Source organism: Panthera tigris, chromosome A1 (assembly GCF_018350195.1).
Source record: "Panthera tigris isolate Pti1 chromosome A1, P.tigris_Pti1_mat1.1, whole genome shotgun sequence".
NCBI classification, from domain to species: domain Eukaryota; kingdom Metazoa; phylum Chordata; class Mammalia; order Carnivora; family Felidae; genus Panthera; species Panthera tigris.
In genome coordinates, this window is record NC_056660.1 from 194,125,865 (window position 1) to 194,141,379 (window position 15,515).

Consider the following 15,515-nt stretch of genomic DNA (forward strand, 5'->3'; position numbering starts at 1 on the left):
TGTGTATAAAGGGGGGGGGGGGGAATATGACAGACTAATAAAATGATGCACTAGGGCCAGAAGGACTCTTAGAGATTATTCTAACCCCCTTATTTTATAGTTTGGGAAACTGAAAGCCTCAAAGGGAAGTGACACCCTGAAGGTCACAGAGCCCCCACTTCACCAGGTCACTCTGCCTCCATTCCCCCTGACCCCCAGCTTGGACGCCTACTCCTGGATCTTTCCATGGTCCATTTCATTAGGAGTCAAAACTGAGGTCCTTTAAGTACCACAGTCTCCCAGTATGACGAATCCCCTGGCTAAAAGGTAATAGTTTAACGCTCTTTCCAGTCGGTGTGGCTTTTGCCATAAAGCCTTCTCAGAGAGGGGCAGAACACTTGGTCCCAGAAGACCTCACTGTCTTTCTGAAATTACTATTAATCAAATCTGTCTAAACAGAGTCTGATTCACTGCATTACATTGCAGTAAATCCCTGGAACAATTTGCATCCTTTCCAAATACTCTTATAGGGTCAGCAAATCCTAACAATCAAATGTTTCATTTCTCGGATTCATTCCCAGCTTCTCTGTTCAGTAGCTCACAGTCTATAAGCAAAGGTTCAAGTTCACCAGGGGTAGTGGTTCTAAAGGTGCACCAAGGGCTTCTTGATGCGTGGATTTACTATACGGGGCCCTTGAACTAATTCTGTGCAAAATGTGCTTTCTAAATATAGACCGAAATGTCCATTGATTATCAAGTGGAGGGCATGGCTATTTTGACATTCAAATGGAGACTTTGTATTTGGAAAAGAATTAGGGAAATTTGGGTCTAGGGCGGTAAGAAAAGGGGGCGGTGCTTGAGGGTGGTTCACACATAATACGGGTGAATTATTGTTGAGAAATTTTTCTTTCAGTTCTTCTCATTATCTCTAGAAGAAAGTCTCAATCAGGTGTTAACACGTCTCCAACCTTTTCCCAACATTCACTGGTCCTCCCTGAGGCTTGGGGCAAGCTCGGGCTCCGAATGTTGGTAAGCCACAGCATGTAGCTAGAATTTTAGACTTCTCTTTTGGTTTTGTTTTCACTGTTCTCACCATGGTGGTTGCGTCTATTATGGCAAACAATACTGCTTTTTCATCTGTAAGCCGTGACTATATAAAGTTCTGTTTTTAAAAAGAGTAAGTTTGAAAGAAGCGAGGCAATTTAAGGAAACACTGTAACTGACTAGCAGAGGTGGTATAGAAACAAGGCAAAAAAAAAAAAAACCCATATTTTTGATACCCAAAAGAACCCACTGGTACATGATACATGGTCAAGCTGGGACTCTCAAATCTCAAAATTTCAAAGAATTCCACTGCGACTCACTTGACAAAACAGATGGTGTGGTGGTAATCCACGACTGTTTCTCCTCCATTTTTCAGTGTGGCAACCTCGGTTGTGGGTATCAGAATGGCTGGAAGTCAGACTCGTGTTTTGAAGTTTCTGCATGTCACAGAACGTAACAAGCTTCAAAAACAAATAGGAGTAATGGCAGCCATCACCCGTGGCACTCCTCCCAATTTATAAGCCTTTCCCATACACTGTAGACTTCAGATGAAGCGACCCTTAAAAAAAAATCTGATTCTAAACCCTTCTCTCATTAAAGTGCTGTGTGACCCGGGGCCAGTTACTTAACCTCTCGGAGTCTCCACGCCCTCGAGTTCAGGTCCGCATGCCAGGGCTTTTAGTGAGTCACCTGCCAGGTAGCCAGACTGAAATGCTGTACGGCAGACATGGGAGCTAGGAGAACCAGAAGACTCTTCAGCTTGGGGAGGATTCGGGTATTAAATGGCACATTTTGCTACCAGCAAATGGTAGGGGATAATTTGGGGCGAATCCATTCTCTCACTCTACGGCATAATAGGATTCAGGATTATGAAAGAGGCCTAAGGGCCAAGAGGGGTCTGGTGCTCTAGTAGCTGCTGGGAGGGAGTACTGTGTTCCCAAATCTTATTATCTGAGAGGAGGGGCAGGAGAGAGAACAGGAGCTTATGAAAGCTTCATAACCACCACTCCTAGAGAGGTTCTAGAAGTGAATTATAGCAGCAGAAAAGTCATAAATCACCAGTTGCGCGCCTGTGGTCCCCTTTGCTCACACCACAGCCACAGAGTATCCAGGAGTCTGGTGTTGAACGGAGAAAAGCCTGGGACTGTGGTACTGACCGAGGGCCACGGAAGGCATCTGGCAGGACTTCCCAGCCACGCGGGGCCTGTGGTGCGGCTGAAAGCGGCACTGAGACCAGAAGAAGCCCCTAGACTGACTCTGAACTGCTTCAAACACACACACACACACACACAGAGCAAGGCAAGAACAAGCCAATATATTGAGTGCCCACTATGTACCAAGAACTGTCCTAGGTGTTTTTGAGCTATGCCTTCTCAGTTACTCCTTGTGTAAAACTAACGTGACCTGAGGCAACTGACTAAAGTTCCGAGAGGTTCAGTAACTTCCTCAAGGCCACACAGCTTATAAATAAGTGAGACAGAATAAATTCCAGTCATACGTTCTTTCCTCTTTTCTTGCACTATTCTGTACTATCTCTCACATTTCAGAAACACATACATGCACTGCACATGCCACATCTCTACATCCACTAAAGCATTCGACACATTCACACCCCATACCCCACATACACACAGACGAACGCCATGCTTAACACACTCTCACATGAACGTCAGTGTTCCTCTGGTTGCACACACATATCCATGTAACACAATCCACTGTGCACACACAGACACTTCCATCACACCCGAACCCCCGCACACGTCCATGCACATCTCCCCACTTGTACACATCACATCCAGAAACCTGCCCACATCACACCAACTCACAAACATCCATGCACATAAAACCAGTAAAATGCATTTGTCTCTCACCCTGTCAATCAAAACTAGTTTCTTCAGTATATGGATGAGGGGATCTACTAAATAGGAGTGTCTAAATAATCCAGAAATACCCTCTGAACGTGCAAAGGAATACCAGATTGCTTTCAGTATTCTTCATCGCTGGAGATAATAGTCTAATGATTTTAAAGTTGTTAATCCATATATGAATATTTATGAATACCCTATTAGCCAGAATACTTGATTAATTAAAGTAGCATATTATTCATTCATTCATTCACTGTACAATTACTAGGTACCAATTATGCTTGAGACACCATGGTAGACACAGTAGGGGATTAAAAGAACAAATAAACGATAAATGAAAACACCATGATTCCCCATCTTCAAAGACAAACACAAGTAACTATATTACAAGGTAACATGGTCCGGAACCTGACAAGGAAGGGGATGTGAGAGGAAAGGGCACAAGGAGATATGATGGCTCTGAAGCTTCTGGACCTGGAGAATGGGGAATTGCTGGTGCCGTCCGGAGAGCAGTGGTCTGGAGGAGCAAGTTCAGAGAGCAAGCTGTGGCATTGAGGTTGGAAGATGAATTTGCGGCACAGGCAGGACAGCTAGGTAGACGAGCCCTGCGGGTGTTTGCAAATGAGGAAAGGGGGCTTCCGGGACCAGCCAGGCAGAGACACAGATGTGAGAATCATCCATTAGAGGTGATCACTTAAACCGTTACAACTGTGAGATCAGAAACAAGCCAAGGCGAAGAACGAGAGAGGTTGAGTGCAGATCCTTGGGGAACGCAATGTCGTACTTGGCTGGGTGACAGAAGCTCCCATCTTACGCCACACACACACACACACACACACACACACACACACACACACACATGCGTGCGCACGCTCATCTATGCGTTCACCTCCTCAACATACCTGCTCCCCAGCACTACACGATAGGGCTGCGTTTGCTCCCAGCTCTCTCCTGGTGTAATTTCAAGACTAGGAAAGCTCAGTTGCCCAAAGCAACCCAAGTGATTGTTCTTTAACCCTTCAGTTTCCAATCTTGACTTTTCTAGAAATCTGTACACCTTTGAGCGTGTGGCAGGGGGACAGCAGCCACTGTTGTCAGACGTCAGTAGTTCATGCTATGGCTTGAATGAGAACCTGAAACCACTTTGTCGCATAGGAATGGGGGTGGGGTGGGGACAGAAACACTGTGAAGCATCCCACAGTCTGATCTTAAATCCCCCAGTCTTGAGACACCGAGGCAGACTGACTTACTCTGAGACCTATGTCGGTCTCTTCCAGTAACTGTGCCTCAATTCTCCCAACTGAGCATTTTCTAAGGTGTATGTTTCATGAGATGGTAGTCCCATACGGATAGGCTTCTAAGCTTGTTAAAGCTTCTGAGAAGACTCCAGGTACAGATGCCTGATTATATTTCTGTTCCCAAATGCATTTGACTTGGGCAACATTATTTTTTAATTAGTGACTCTGACTCTGAAGAGAGACGCTGGGGAAAGGCTGGACTATTAGGTCTCTGAGATTCTGTCTGGTGGTGCTATTCCCCAGGAACACCTAGAAGGATGCAGGGGCCTAAAATACAGAGCTGGACCTGGTGGGAAGTTAACCCTTCAGTCTCCTCCCCAGGGAGGCCCGGCAGCCATGACTGCTCAAAACCTCAGCCTGAAGACAAGGCAGCTTCTCAGCAGCAATCAGACACCCAGCTGCCTGCCAGGATCCCACATTGGTGGATATCTGGCCGAGTAAACCACAGAAGCTGGCCTCTCCTCTTTAAGGACCCACACTGCCTATTTCCCAGGCTGAGAACACTCTGGTGGTTCTCGGGTCTGGGCAAGGCGGGGATAGGATCACAGGGCCATCATTAACCCACTGCTTTTCTCTCTCCCTTCTTAGCCTTGCTGCTTCGAAGGAGGCTGACGCTGCCCGCTCCGCGCCCAAGCCTATGTCACCCTCGGATTTCCTGGATAAGCTCATGGGGAGAACCTCTGGATACGATGCCAGGATCAGGCCCAACTTCAAAGGTAGAGAAAACTTTCCGTCCAGATCCTCAGGGGTCTGCTTTCCTAGATTACAGAAGCAAGCAGCATGGTATTATAAGCAGATGGTAAACACATGGTTTGAATCCCACAACTCTTTCCTCTCCCAGAAGCAGACATCATTAGTCAGTTCTGTCTTCTCCCCCCCAGGACCGAACAAAGCTGCAGAGAATCCAGCTCGACAGTACCCTGGTTTCCAGGAGTCAGTATGTGCATGAAAACCTGTTTGCTCCCTCTGGTTATGATGGACAATTGACAAACGCGGAGAAATGGGTTCACGTTTTGTTTCAGGCACAGACTTACACTCTGAACTTGGATAAGCCTCTTCCTGTCCCTGGGCCTCAGTTTCCTCATCTCTGCGGTGATAGAGTTGGCTGGATCTGTGGTTTTTATAAACTACGTTCCACGGAGCCCTCAGGCTTTTCCTGCCATGTGCCCCAAAAAGGAGCAGAGGGCATAGCAAGCAAGCCCACCCTTGCTTCCCCCCACAGGCAGCTCTAGTTGTATTTGTTTCAGAGAAGAAACTTCCAGCTAAAATGCATCTGCTGAAAGTTCCCAGGGATTGCTATATAATTTTGAGACGTTCTAGTCTAACTCAGAGTCATGATTTCAAATGGCCACAGGGACTGGGCAGGTTACTTAAATGAGTGAGGTGAGCCAAGAGGAAGGCCAAAGGGAGTTGTAGCGATTCTGGAGAAATAGAGGTGCAGGCCTCTCTGAAGCGGGCGGCCTCTCCCCAGCCCCAGCCCCAACCCATAATTACCTGCAGGAATGAGGGAGGGCCCCATGTTGCCAGATCATCCAGTAGTCTAAGAAGAGCCAGAAATCAAGATTTATGCAAAATGTCCTGATTCCTAAAACATGTGAATTCAAACAAAACATGTTTGCAAGCCAGATACGCTGGGGGGGGGGGGGGGGCGGGGGAGGGGGATGTGCAATTTACAAATCCTCACCAAACTGATCTGGAAAGCTTCTTTTAACTCTCAGAGTCCTCTGAGATCTTAACGTCTGTTACAAGAGGAAACCAGCTCCCTTTGTCCATGGATGCCCTGGGAAGTTGTGGCCATCTCAAACTACTGAACAGAGTTCCGCAGGTGTGGTCCTTAAGGGGCTCCCTGTGCATGCCCGCCTTCCTCCCGGTACCCCTGCTGAAATCTTATTTCGAGGACCAACTGCCAGCCTCCTAATCAATTCTTGATTCCAAATGCCCTTCCGCACTGTTCCTTTTGGCTCAAGTGCAAGACCAAACAAGGGATGTGACAGCTGATAACAGCTTCCTAATATTTGCTCACTTCGCTCGCCATTCTCCAAGTACCCTTCTCACAGTGCTCTGCAAGTGGGGTTGGTTGTTTGGGGCCCACCTCCCACTCCTGTTTACCGTGAGGCTCCCCTGGCACCTTCTCTGAGACCATACCTTCCAGCATCATTTAGCATGACCTTGCCTCCCTCAGGGACAGGTAAGTCAGGACCAAGGTCGTGGCCACAGGGTCTGGGCCCAAGCCCTTCACCAGGGTCACAATTTCAAACGCCCAGGGGGATCAGGTATGGCACATGAGTAAAGCAGGATGGGGAGAAGGAAAGAAAACCAGTTAGCACAAGTTCACCTAAGAGCAGCCATTTCTCAGGTCCTAACAGTAGCTGCCAGGTAGGATTGCAGGCCCTGGGCAGCGGGCCTTCCAAGAGAAGACTTGAGGCTGGAGTTTGCTGTCAAATTGTCCAAGTTGGCAGCTAAATCACATCTTTTAGGAATACCATTGGCCAAACGGAATACATTACAGACCTGACCACCAGGTTGCCTCCGTCGCCGCTGGTGGTTTTCGGGAATTCCAGCCCAGCATGCCCCCTGGTGGGCTCTCTTGGAACTCCATCCTGAGTGCCCTGGGGTAGCTCTCCTAAGGAGGAAAGCGTGTGTTGGACGTGTATGCATCCAGAGTACAGGTGTTAGCTTTCCTCTATGCATAGCACTGTACGTGGCACGTAGATGGCCCTCGATAAACCTTTCAAAAATGAATGAATGAACTAAAATATATGCTAAGGCTTAGAGCATCCCAAGGGATGCTGTCAAGACTTCAACTCAGCTACGTTTACTCAATTCTTTGTCTAATGTTAGCAATTTATTTGTGTATTCATTCATTTATTTACTTATTTGCCTATCAATGGACATTTTTTTTGAATTTTTTTTAACGTTTATTTATTTTTGAGACAGAGAGAGACAGAGCATGAACGGGGGAGGGTCAGAGAGAGGGAGACACAGATTCCGAAACAGGCTCCAGGCTCTGAGCTGTCGGCACAGAGCCTGACGCCAGGCTCAAACTCACGGGCCACGAGATCATGACCTGAGCCAAAGTTGGCCGCTTAACCGACTGAGCCACCCAGGCACCCCTATCAATGGACATTTTTTAAGGAGTAAAATTTCACCCAGACTATAAAACTATTGAATCAGCTGAGAACAAACTGAGGGGTGATGGGGGGGAGGGGAAAGTGGGTGATGGGCATTGAGGAGGGCACCTGTTGGGATGAGCACTGGGTGTTGTATGGAAACCAATTTGACAATAGATTATATTAAAAAAAAAATATTGAATCAAGCAGGGCCCTTCTCCTCCCCAGTCTGAGAACCTTACTTTGAATATCTGGGCCCCAAATCTACAGGACTAGAAAATGCTTTAGACTTTTTCCAAACCTGCAGTGTCTCTCCCCCCTTCAGTCTCCTCCAAGTTGGGCTCTGAGCAAGGTACATCCTTCCAGAACACCCCTCTCCCCACCTCCCCTTCCCAAGAACTAGGAGGCAAGATTTCTCCACTCTCCCTTGTGGTGAGAGCTGAAACATTGGCATGAAGTGTCCCCTGCCCCCGAGCCCTATGGTCCCTTCACGCTCCCACTCAGGCACAAAGAAGATTCCCCACAGCCCCATACAAACCGCAAAGCTCCTGAAAAGGCCATGTAGATAAGGCCCCTGTGACCCTAACACAAGAGGAAGAGGCCTGCATTGTTTGAAAACTGCACAGAATGATTAATCACTCAGCAGTTTCCTTCAAGCACCAGAAATTTTTCCTGCTCCTGAATCTCCTGAAGGCAGGGGTGGCTGGGAACAGCAGGCTGAGTCTGCAGAACACCGTGGCAATGCAAAGCGTTATATGGAAGTACAGAGCACTAATATCGGAATCCAGTCCTCCCACTACCGACCCGATAGCGTGACCCGGAGAAAATCACTTGACATGTCTGGGCCTCTGTTTCTGCATCTGTAAAATGATCCAGTAGGACCTAGACCTTTCCAGCTCTGATGTTCTGTATCTTCTCTAAGACTCTGTGTAGGATAATGGCTCCCAGGATCAGGGGCACAGCCTAATACAAACACATACACAAAAGCAAAATTAAACTTTAATATTTAATGAAATATATACATTATCCTGCTGCCAAAGGCAGCAAGATTGTAATTTTCTCAAGGATAATTTAATTTCAGATTTATATCAATGAACCGCACCTCCCCCATGGGGTCCCTTCGGCTGGTACCCTCTCACACACATAAATCAGGATCTAATTTGTATGGGAGTCACAGCACCACACACTTGCACGGCCTGGGTGGGGGCTCTGGGTGTGTCATTTCAAGGCATGGGCAGTAACTTTTGGGGGCATCTTAATGGTATGAGACTGAATGAAAAGAAAAGCCCGATCTAAGTCTAAATGAGGACCAAAAAAAAAAAAAAAAAAATTAATGGGTCTTCTTTGAAGTGGTAGTGACAAGGAGGCAGGCTTCCTCTCAGCATAAGGGAAATTTTTTAGTAGACAGAAGTACCCAACTATGGAAAGGCTGCTCAAGACAAAATGAGTTCCCCAGTACTGGAAGTGTTCAAGTGCTCAGCCTTGAATGGGTAGTTGGTGCCACCATAGCAATGGTTCCTAACCTTGGCTATACATGGGAATCACCCAAGTTAGCTTGTTAAACAAGAGTGTCTGGGCTAATCTCCAGGGATTTGGGTTCACTGGGTCTGGGGTCGGGCTGAGGAATCTGCAGTTTAACCAGTTCCCCAGGTGATTCTACTGCAGACAGCAGGCTGGGAAGGAATTGATTAGGTGACCTTTAAGAAACCTTCCAGGCCTGAAATCCTGTAACCTTGTAATTCAAATGGAGAGCTTTCTTAAAGGAATTCCAAACCAAAGGAGCTCAGAGTGTCTACCCAGGTCAAGAGCTACTGTCCCAGACTGATGGGGAAATTGTTACCCAGAAACAGGAAAAGGCATGCCTAAATAAAGTAGCCAGTGCGTATTGGAGCTTTATCGAAAACCCAGGAGACTGGCACTCCCTTGGAGGGAAAACCTGGATTCCCACAAGACTGAGTCCCTTCCTACACACCGAGATTTCTGAAAAGAAGGAAACTTTGGCTGAGTTTGGGCAAAATGTTTGGGCTACTTTTTAAAGAGGGACAGAAGGGAGGGGGTAACAGAGGACACAAGGATTGTCTGCTTCCTTCTTTCCACAATCAGAAAACTTGGATTTGACCCCTGGCTCCACCACTTGCTGGCTAAATAAACCCAAGGAAGTTTATTAAAACTCTCTGCTCCACAGCAGGGATGATAAATTTTTTCCGGCTCCCACAGGACCTCATGGGGATCAAAAAGAAAGCAGACCTGAAAAAAATTCACAGATTGCACATTGCAATCTTCACGTGAAGGATTATGAGTTCTCATCCAAGTATTACCATTTTCAAGGTCAGCTCAAGGTTTATCACCTTCCTGAAGTCTTTCCTAATGACTTGCTCCCCAGCACCTCTCTCATACCTAGACCCCTATTGCTTATGGCAATCTTAACCCATAGTCTCACATTCCTCTCTGGTTATTTTATACTGGTCCCCTTGTCAGCTCATGTGGAAGCCCAGCGCTTAAAATCCTGGATTCTGCCACTCTGTAACCTTAAGCATGCCCCTTCCTTTCCTCGAACCTCTTTCCTCCAAGTATAGCGAGCCACCAGCTTTGGAATTAGATAAATCTGAACTCAAACCCTGGCTCCACCATTTACTAGCTGTGTGGTCATGAACAAATAACCTCTCTAAGCCTCTGTTTCCTCATCTGCAAAATGGAGGTAATAACCATGTCTTCTTATGGAGTTGTCAAGAGGATGTAATGAGACAATATCAGTAACACTCTTAACACAGCAGTGAATCCTGTAATGCTCAGTAAATGGTAACTGCTACAACTAATACTATAAAATGAAGAGATTGGGCTTCAACTGGACAGAGGTCCCCTAACAATGAGATCCCAAAGAGCAAATATCTCGCCATTTGTGTCCTATCCTTTTCAGTAGAATTCAAAAGCTTGCCTAGCAAGTATTTAACAAAGACTTATGGACTTCCCTGGAGGTTCCCTCCGGATTCCTCAGCTGGTAATTCCCATCAACGCCCTTTCAGGCAATCATTCTTGGTTCATAAGTTCAAGGCGAGGAACTTGCTGTTCCTGGCGATTCCCAAGATGGCCTCCAAATGTTGTAGCCGTAAATGCATTTCAGCCACAAATTAGAAGACAGCCGATGGGGTTTGGGGAAGGGATTTCAACCATATGGCAGGATGATGAATCATCCTGTGTTAATGAAAGTACATCTCAGCTCAGCCTCTGGTGTTCTGTACCTGGTGCTCACTTGGGGACTAGGGAATCTGGCATAGCAATGTAGCTGGTAGTCCCAGCTGCTCAGGGGTGGGGTGGAGGGCAAGCAAGGGTCTCCACCACCAAGAGGGATCCATCCCTGGAGTCAGTGTCCCAACAATGGGTCCTATCCTGTGGGTTTCTTCCTGACCATGGAGCTAAGCAGCAATCTCTCTTGATTGGCAGGTCCCCCGGTGAATGTGAGCTGCAACATTTTCATCAACAGCTTCGGCTCCATTGCTGAGACAACCATGGTGAGTGAGTCAGAATACAGGCTGCTATTTCCCGCTGGGGGGTGTATCTCTTCCAGAAATATGGCATCCTCTGCATTGCGCTTCCCCGAGGAGGCGGGGAATCTGGTGGGGTTTGGGGTTTTTTTGTTTTTTTGTTTTTTTCAGATCTCTAGTGTATATCAGACTTGGACATTTTTACTGTCCTATTCAATGTTTTGGGTGAAGACATGCATCTGAAAATGGTCAAAGAGCCGACAAGGCTAGAACATGCCAAACACCCAGGATCACAGGAACAACATTATAGCAACAGGCTGAAGTTTTAGATGAAAAGAAAATATAAAGAGCTGCTGATAAGTTTACAGCTCAACTGTACAATAGCAGAAGACAGCTTATAGAAGCTGCAGTGGGTATACTGGGTTGATTCTACTCGTCTCTCTGCTTTTGTGTGTCTTTCAAAATTCACATGGTAACAAGTTTAGAATAAGTCAACTATAATGGGGTGCCTGGGTGGTTCAGTGGTGTTAAGTGTCCAGCTCTTGATTTCTGCTCAGTTCATAATCTCACAGTTCATAGGTTCGAGCCCCACATCGGGCTCTGCATTGACAGCTGCGGAGGGAATCCCGGCTTGGGATTCTCTCTCTCCCTCTCTCTCTCTGCCCCTCCTCCTTGTGCACACTCTAGCACATGTGCGCTCTCTCTCTCTCTCTCTCTCTCTCAAACTAAATAAATAAACAAAAATAAAATAAAACAAAATGAAATAAACCAGCTATACTGGAAAAAAAGACTAGAGGGGAAAATACCAAAATGTTAAGAGCAATTATCCCTGGATTGCAGATTTATGGATAATTTTCAATTTTCTTCTTTCAGTATTTCCCTACTTTCTGAATTTCTGCAAGGAGCAAACATTACATTTGTGATTATAAATAAATGCAGTGATGCTTTAAAAAAAATTTTCTCAATCCTTGGGGAAAAAAATCAATTGCACTTGTTTTGAAAGGAGTGATCTAACTCATGAGAAAAGAATTAAAGCAGCCTGAAGAGTCCTCTCTTTAGGAGCAGACTGAGAGCAGCCAGCCAATCACCAAGTCCTATAGACAGATGTTACTGCCAGGAAATCCTCTCAGCCACCCATTTCTGGACATCCCCATCCCCCTAGTCTCATTCAGGCTTCCATGGGGCTTGCTCACATTACTGCAAAAGAGTTATAACTCTCATCCTGCCCTACGCCCATCCTTCTTTCTCACACACTGGCCCTTCTAAGACCACAGATTTGACCACACCACTGCTCTACTTCCACACCTCCCCTGTGGCTCCCCCCGGCTTCAGCATTAAGCCCCCTTCCCTTGCTGACTGCTATTCTCCTTTAAGTCTATACTTGAATTACCTGCAGAGGCAGACTTCACATTCTTAACATGGGTGTACATGTGCAAGTTCACATGTGTGCTTGACCCAAGGCTACATTGAGTTCTTTCTACCCATTCTCGTGACACGTTGACAGTCCCCATACTAGCCCTTACCACTCACGTGTACCACCATTAAGAGTCTGCTTATTCGTCCCTGTTCTCCCTGTAACGCAAGTTATTCTGGGCTGGAAGCTTGTCTCGTTTCCTGTGGTAACCTCAGCAGCTGGCACAGTGATTTAATAACGGGTACTCAATAACTTTTCAAAATAAATAAACCAACTCAAATATATTGTCAGTTGATTGACACGGTGATTCAGTCCTAAACATTTAGAGAGATTAGATCTAATCTTTCAGTCCCAGACTGGCAAAAATCACTGAGCTCTATAGATCATGGGGCAAATGGTCCAAAATCTGTCCTTTTGTAAAGAGGCCTGTCTTCATAGGATCACGGAGACCCTGCCCACATCCAAAGGACGAACGATCAAACTCCTTAAAATTGATAGGCGTCTTACCTCCAAATGGAGATGATCCCACCTGTTGACTAGGAACAAATCCAGCTGCTTTTCACTGGGTATCCAGGTCAAAAAGCCAGGTTTTCCCACACTTTGAATGGATGTCTTAAGAGCGCCTAAGGAGCCCCCCTGCTTTTCTTCTTTTCCCTCCCAAATCAGAAGATCATTGACATTTGCATTATTCAGTCTTTGTGTGGTGAGTATTGACACTTCTGCTCTTCTTCTGGAATAGTAAATAGTTATCAGATCAAGTCAGGGACCACCTAGCTATGTAAAGAACTTGGTTATTTGAGGACAGGTATACATATCTGCTCTCTACCCCCACCCCAACTTGTTTCTATATGATGGCCACAGATCTTGACACAGATTCCTAACGGAAGAGCAGTCTGCCTTTATTTTGTGTGGTGGTTAAAAGCCAGACTCTGGTGCCACATAGACCCAGGCTCATTCACTATATGTGAGGAGCTGATTTGTTTCATGTCTTTAAGCTTCAGTTTCCCCGTCTGTAAAATCCCAGTGGTAACTAACATACTGACTTCCTTGAGACATCATGGGTGGAAATTATGTGCAAGAGAGTGTTTAGCACAGTAAAGAGTTTTTGTAAGTGGTTTTCATGTTTCCCATGATAATGCTGATGGTGATGGTGATGATAATGGAGACCCCAAAGCTATCACTGATTAGCTATACGATCTTGAGCCTCAGTTTCCCCCTCCCCCATGTCTCCTGTCTACCTTTCCAGACTTCACTCCTGCTGCAATTTGCTCTCTACAGAGACAGTGTAACAATTAGGACACAGCCCTCCATGGCCAGACCAAACCTGAGGTTCAGCTCTGTGACCTCGGGCAGAGTAGCCTGAGTCAGCCTTCCCATCTGTAGAGTGGGGTACCATCCGCCTTGTGACGTGTTATGAGGACTAAGAGACAAAGCATAGAAAATGCTAAGCACAGTGCTTGACACAAAGTATACACAGTGAATGTCTGCCATTGCTCTTAAACACTCCTCCTAATTTTGAACACATTTCACACTCACTCTCTCTTGTCAGATTCCTTCACTAAATACTTGGTCCTGCAACCACTCTCTATACAGTAGACATGGTGGACACTATGTCTCCCAATTTGCAGCTGAGGAAACAGATTTGGGGGCATCACATCACAGAACCAGTGAGCTCCCAGGCAGGGATTAAGATCAGTTCTCGAAAGCCAGAGAAGGTGTCTGCTGTGCATCAAACCACCACAACATCAAAGGGCCAAGACATAGGAAATGGAGGGACAACAGACCCACACAGCACGCTTATGCAACCACCTAAGTGTCGTCAAACGTCGAAATCCAACCTCTTTTAAGTCGGCTATTGTTGAAAGTGCCAAATTAAAAGAGGTGGGATTTCTATGTTTGACAACACTCAGGTGGTTGCATGGAAACCAATTTGACAAGAAATTTCATATTTTAAAAAAATAGTAAAATAAAATAAAATAAAGAAATCCAGCCTCTTATGGTGCCAGGCTCAGTATGCCTCAGGAGGGAACAGTCAATAATGAAAATCGAGATAACCAACAAGGGAGGCCCTGGGGGCCATGGTCCCCTGGGGTGGAGATACATAATCTCTAGACAAAGAATGAGAAACTGGCAATGATGTGCCTCTTTGGGAGTGTTCCACAGGGGACAGAGTTTACTCCTTAGTAATTAAAGTTAATCTAAAAGAGGAGTTACCATTTTCAGCTTGTACATTCCACAATACTGTGATTTTTCCCCCCACTGGGTCCTTAATTATCTGTATGTGTTTAATTTACTTTGCAGATGAATTAGGAAAAACAAAACATAATAACTCAGAACTAGAAAAAAACCTTAAGAAACTGTCTAAGACAGGCCTTCATTTTACAGAGAGGGGATCTGATGGCTAGAGTGAGGACATCACTTGAGCAAGGTCACACAGCATGGAGCAGGTGGGACAGAAACCCAGGTCTAATGCTGTTTGCAGTAGCCAAGCCCTCCCCTCCCTCGCAGCTTCTTTCTAATGTAGATCCCACCAACCAAACCCTTTGGACCACTTTCCCATTCAAGCCTCTCTCCTTGTTACTCAAAATATGTTTGCAGAGCAAGACTGGACCCATATTAACACAATAACAAGAGCAACAACCATGTCTAAATGCTACTATGTGCCAGGCAGTGTGCAGAGCACTTTTGCCAATATCATCTCATTCATACCTCACAAAAGCCTCTGTGAGGCAGGAAATGTAATCCCCATTTTACAGATAAGTAAGCCAAGGCTCAGAAACATTAAGTCGCTTGCATAAAGTCACACAGCAGATCAGTGGCAGAGGTGGAATTTGAACTGCGATCTGTCTCACCCCAAAGGCTGTCTTCTCCTGAGCCAAATATAAATATTTAATCCCTGGATGTTTGGAATTACCCAGCCCTTGCTTGTTTCCTTTCATCATAAGGAAATCAGAGATGAAAGGGAACTTCACTGAATAGACAGGCCCAAGGCCCCAGACTTCCAGCCCAGTACTCTGCCTCACCAAAAGCACACAGAGCTGACTGTGCTTCCTGGGCTCATGGTAATATGAGCATAGTCCCCATGCCAGAAACTTTCCAGCCTGTGTTTGTTCTCCAAGAGCAGCGGGAGTGCATAGCAGCTCTATAAACAGCTGGAGTCCCCAGGCCCGACTGTCTGCCTCCCAGGGCCTGGCTTTATTCACTGGAGCTAGCAGACCTGAGAGCAGAGAGAGGCAGCCAGGAAAGCAACAGGGGTCTCTATCCATTCCCGACGAGGGGAGGGCTGAAGTTGCCAGCCCTTCATCTGACCTTTCCAGGCAGTT

General features: G+C 46.2%; 1 protein-coding gene across 2 annotated transcripts in view; it reads left to right on the plus strand.

Moving 5' to 3' along the window:
* The window catches only part of GLRA1 (glycine receptor alpha 1), an 82,854-nt gene that overhangs the window by 28,476 nt on the left and 38,863 nt on the right, over positions 1–15,515 (plus strand). For both annotated transcript variants that reach the window (XM_007093428.2, XM_007093429.2), the window contains exons 2-3: positions 4,775–4,902; positions 10,738–10,805. In XM_007093428.2, coding sequence (XP_007093490.1) covers positions 4,775–4,902; positions 10,738–10,805 — 196 coding nt within the window. The remainder of the gene's footprint in view (positions 1–4,774; positions 4,903–10,737; positions 10,806–15,515) is intronic.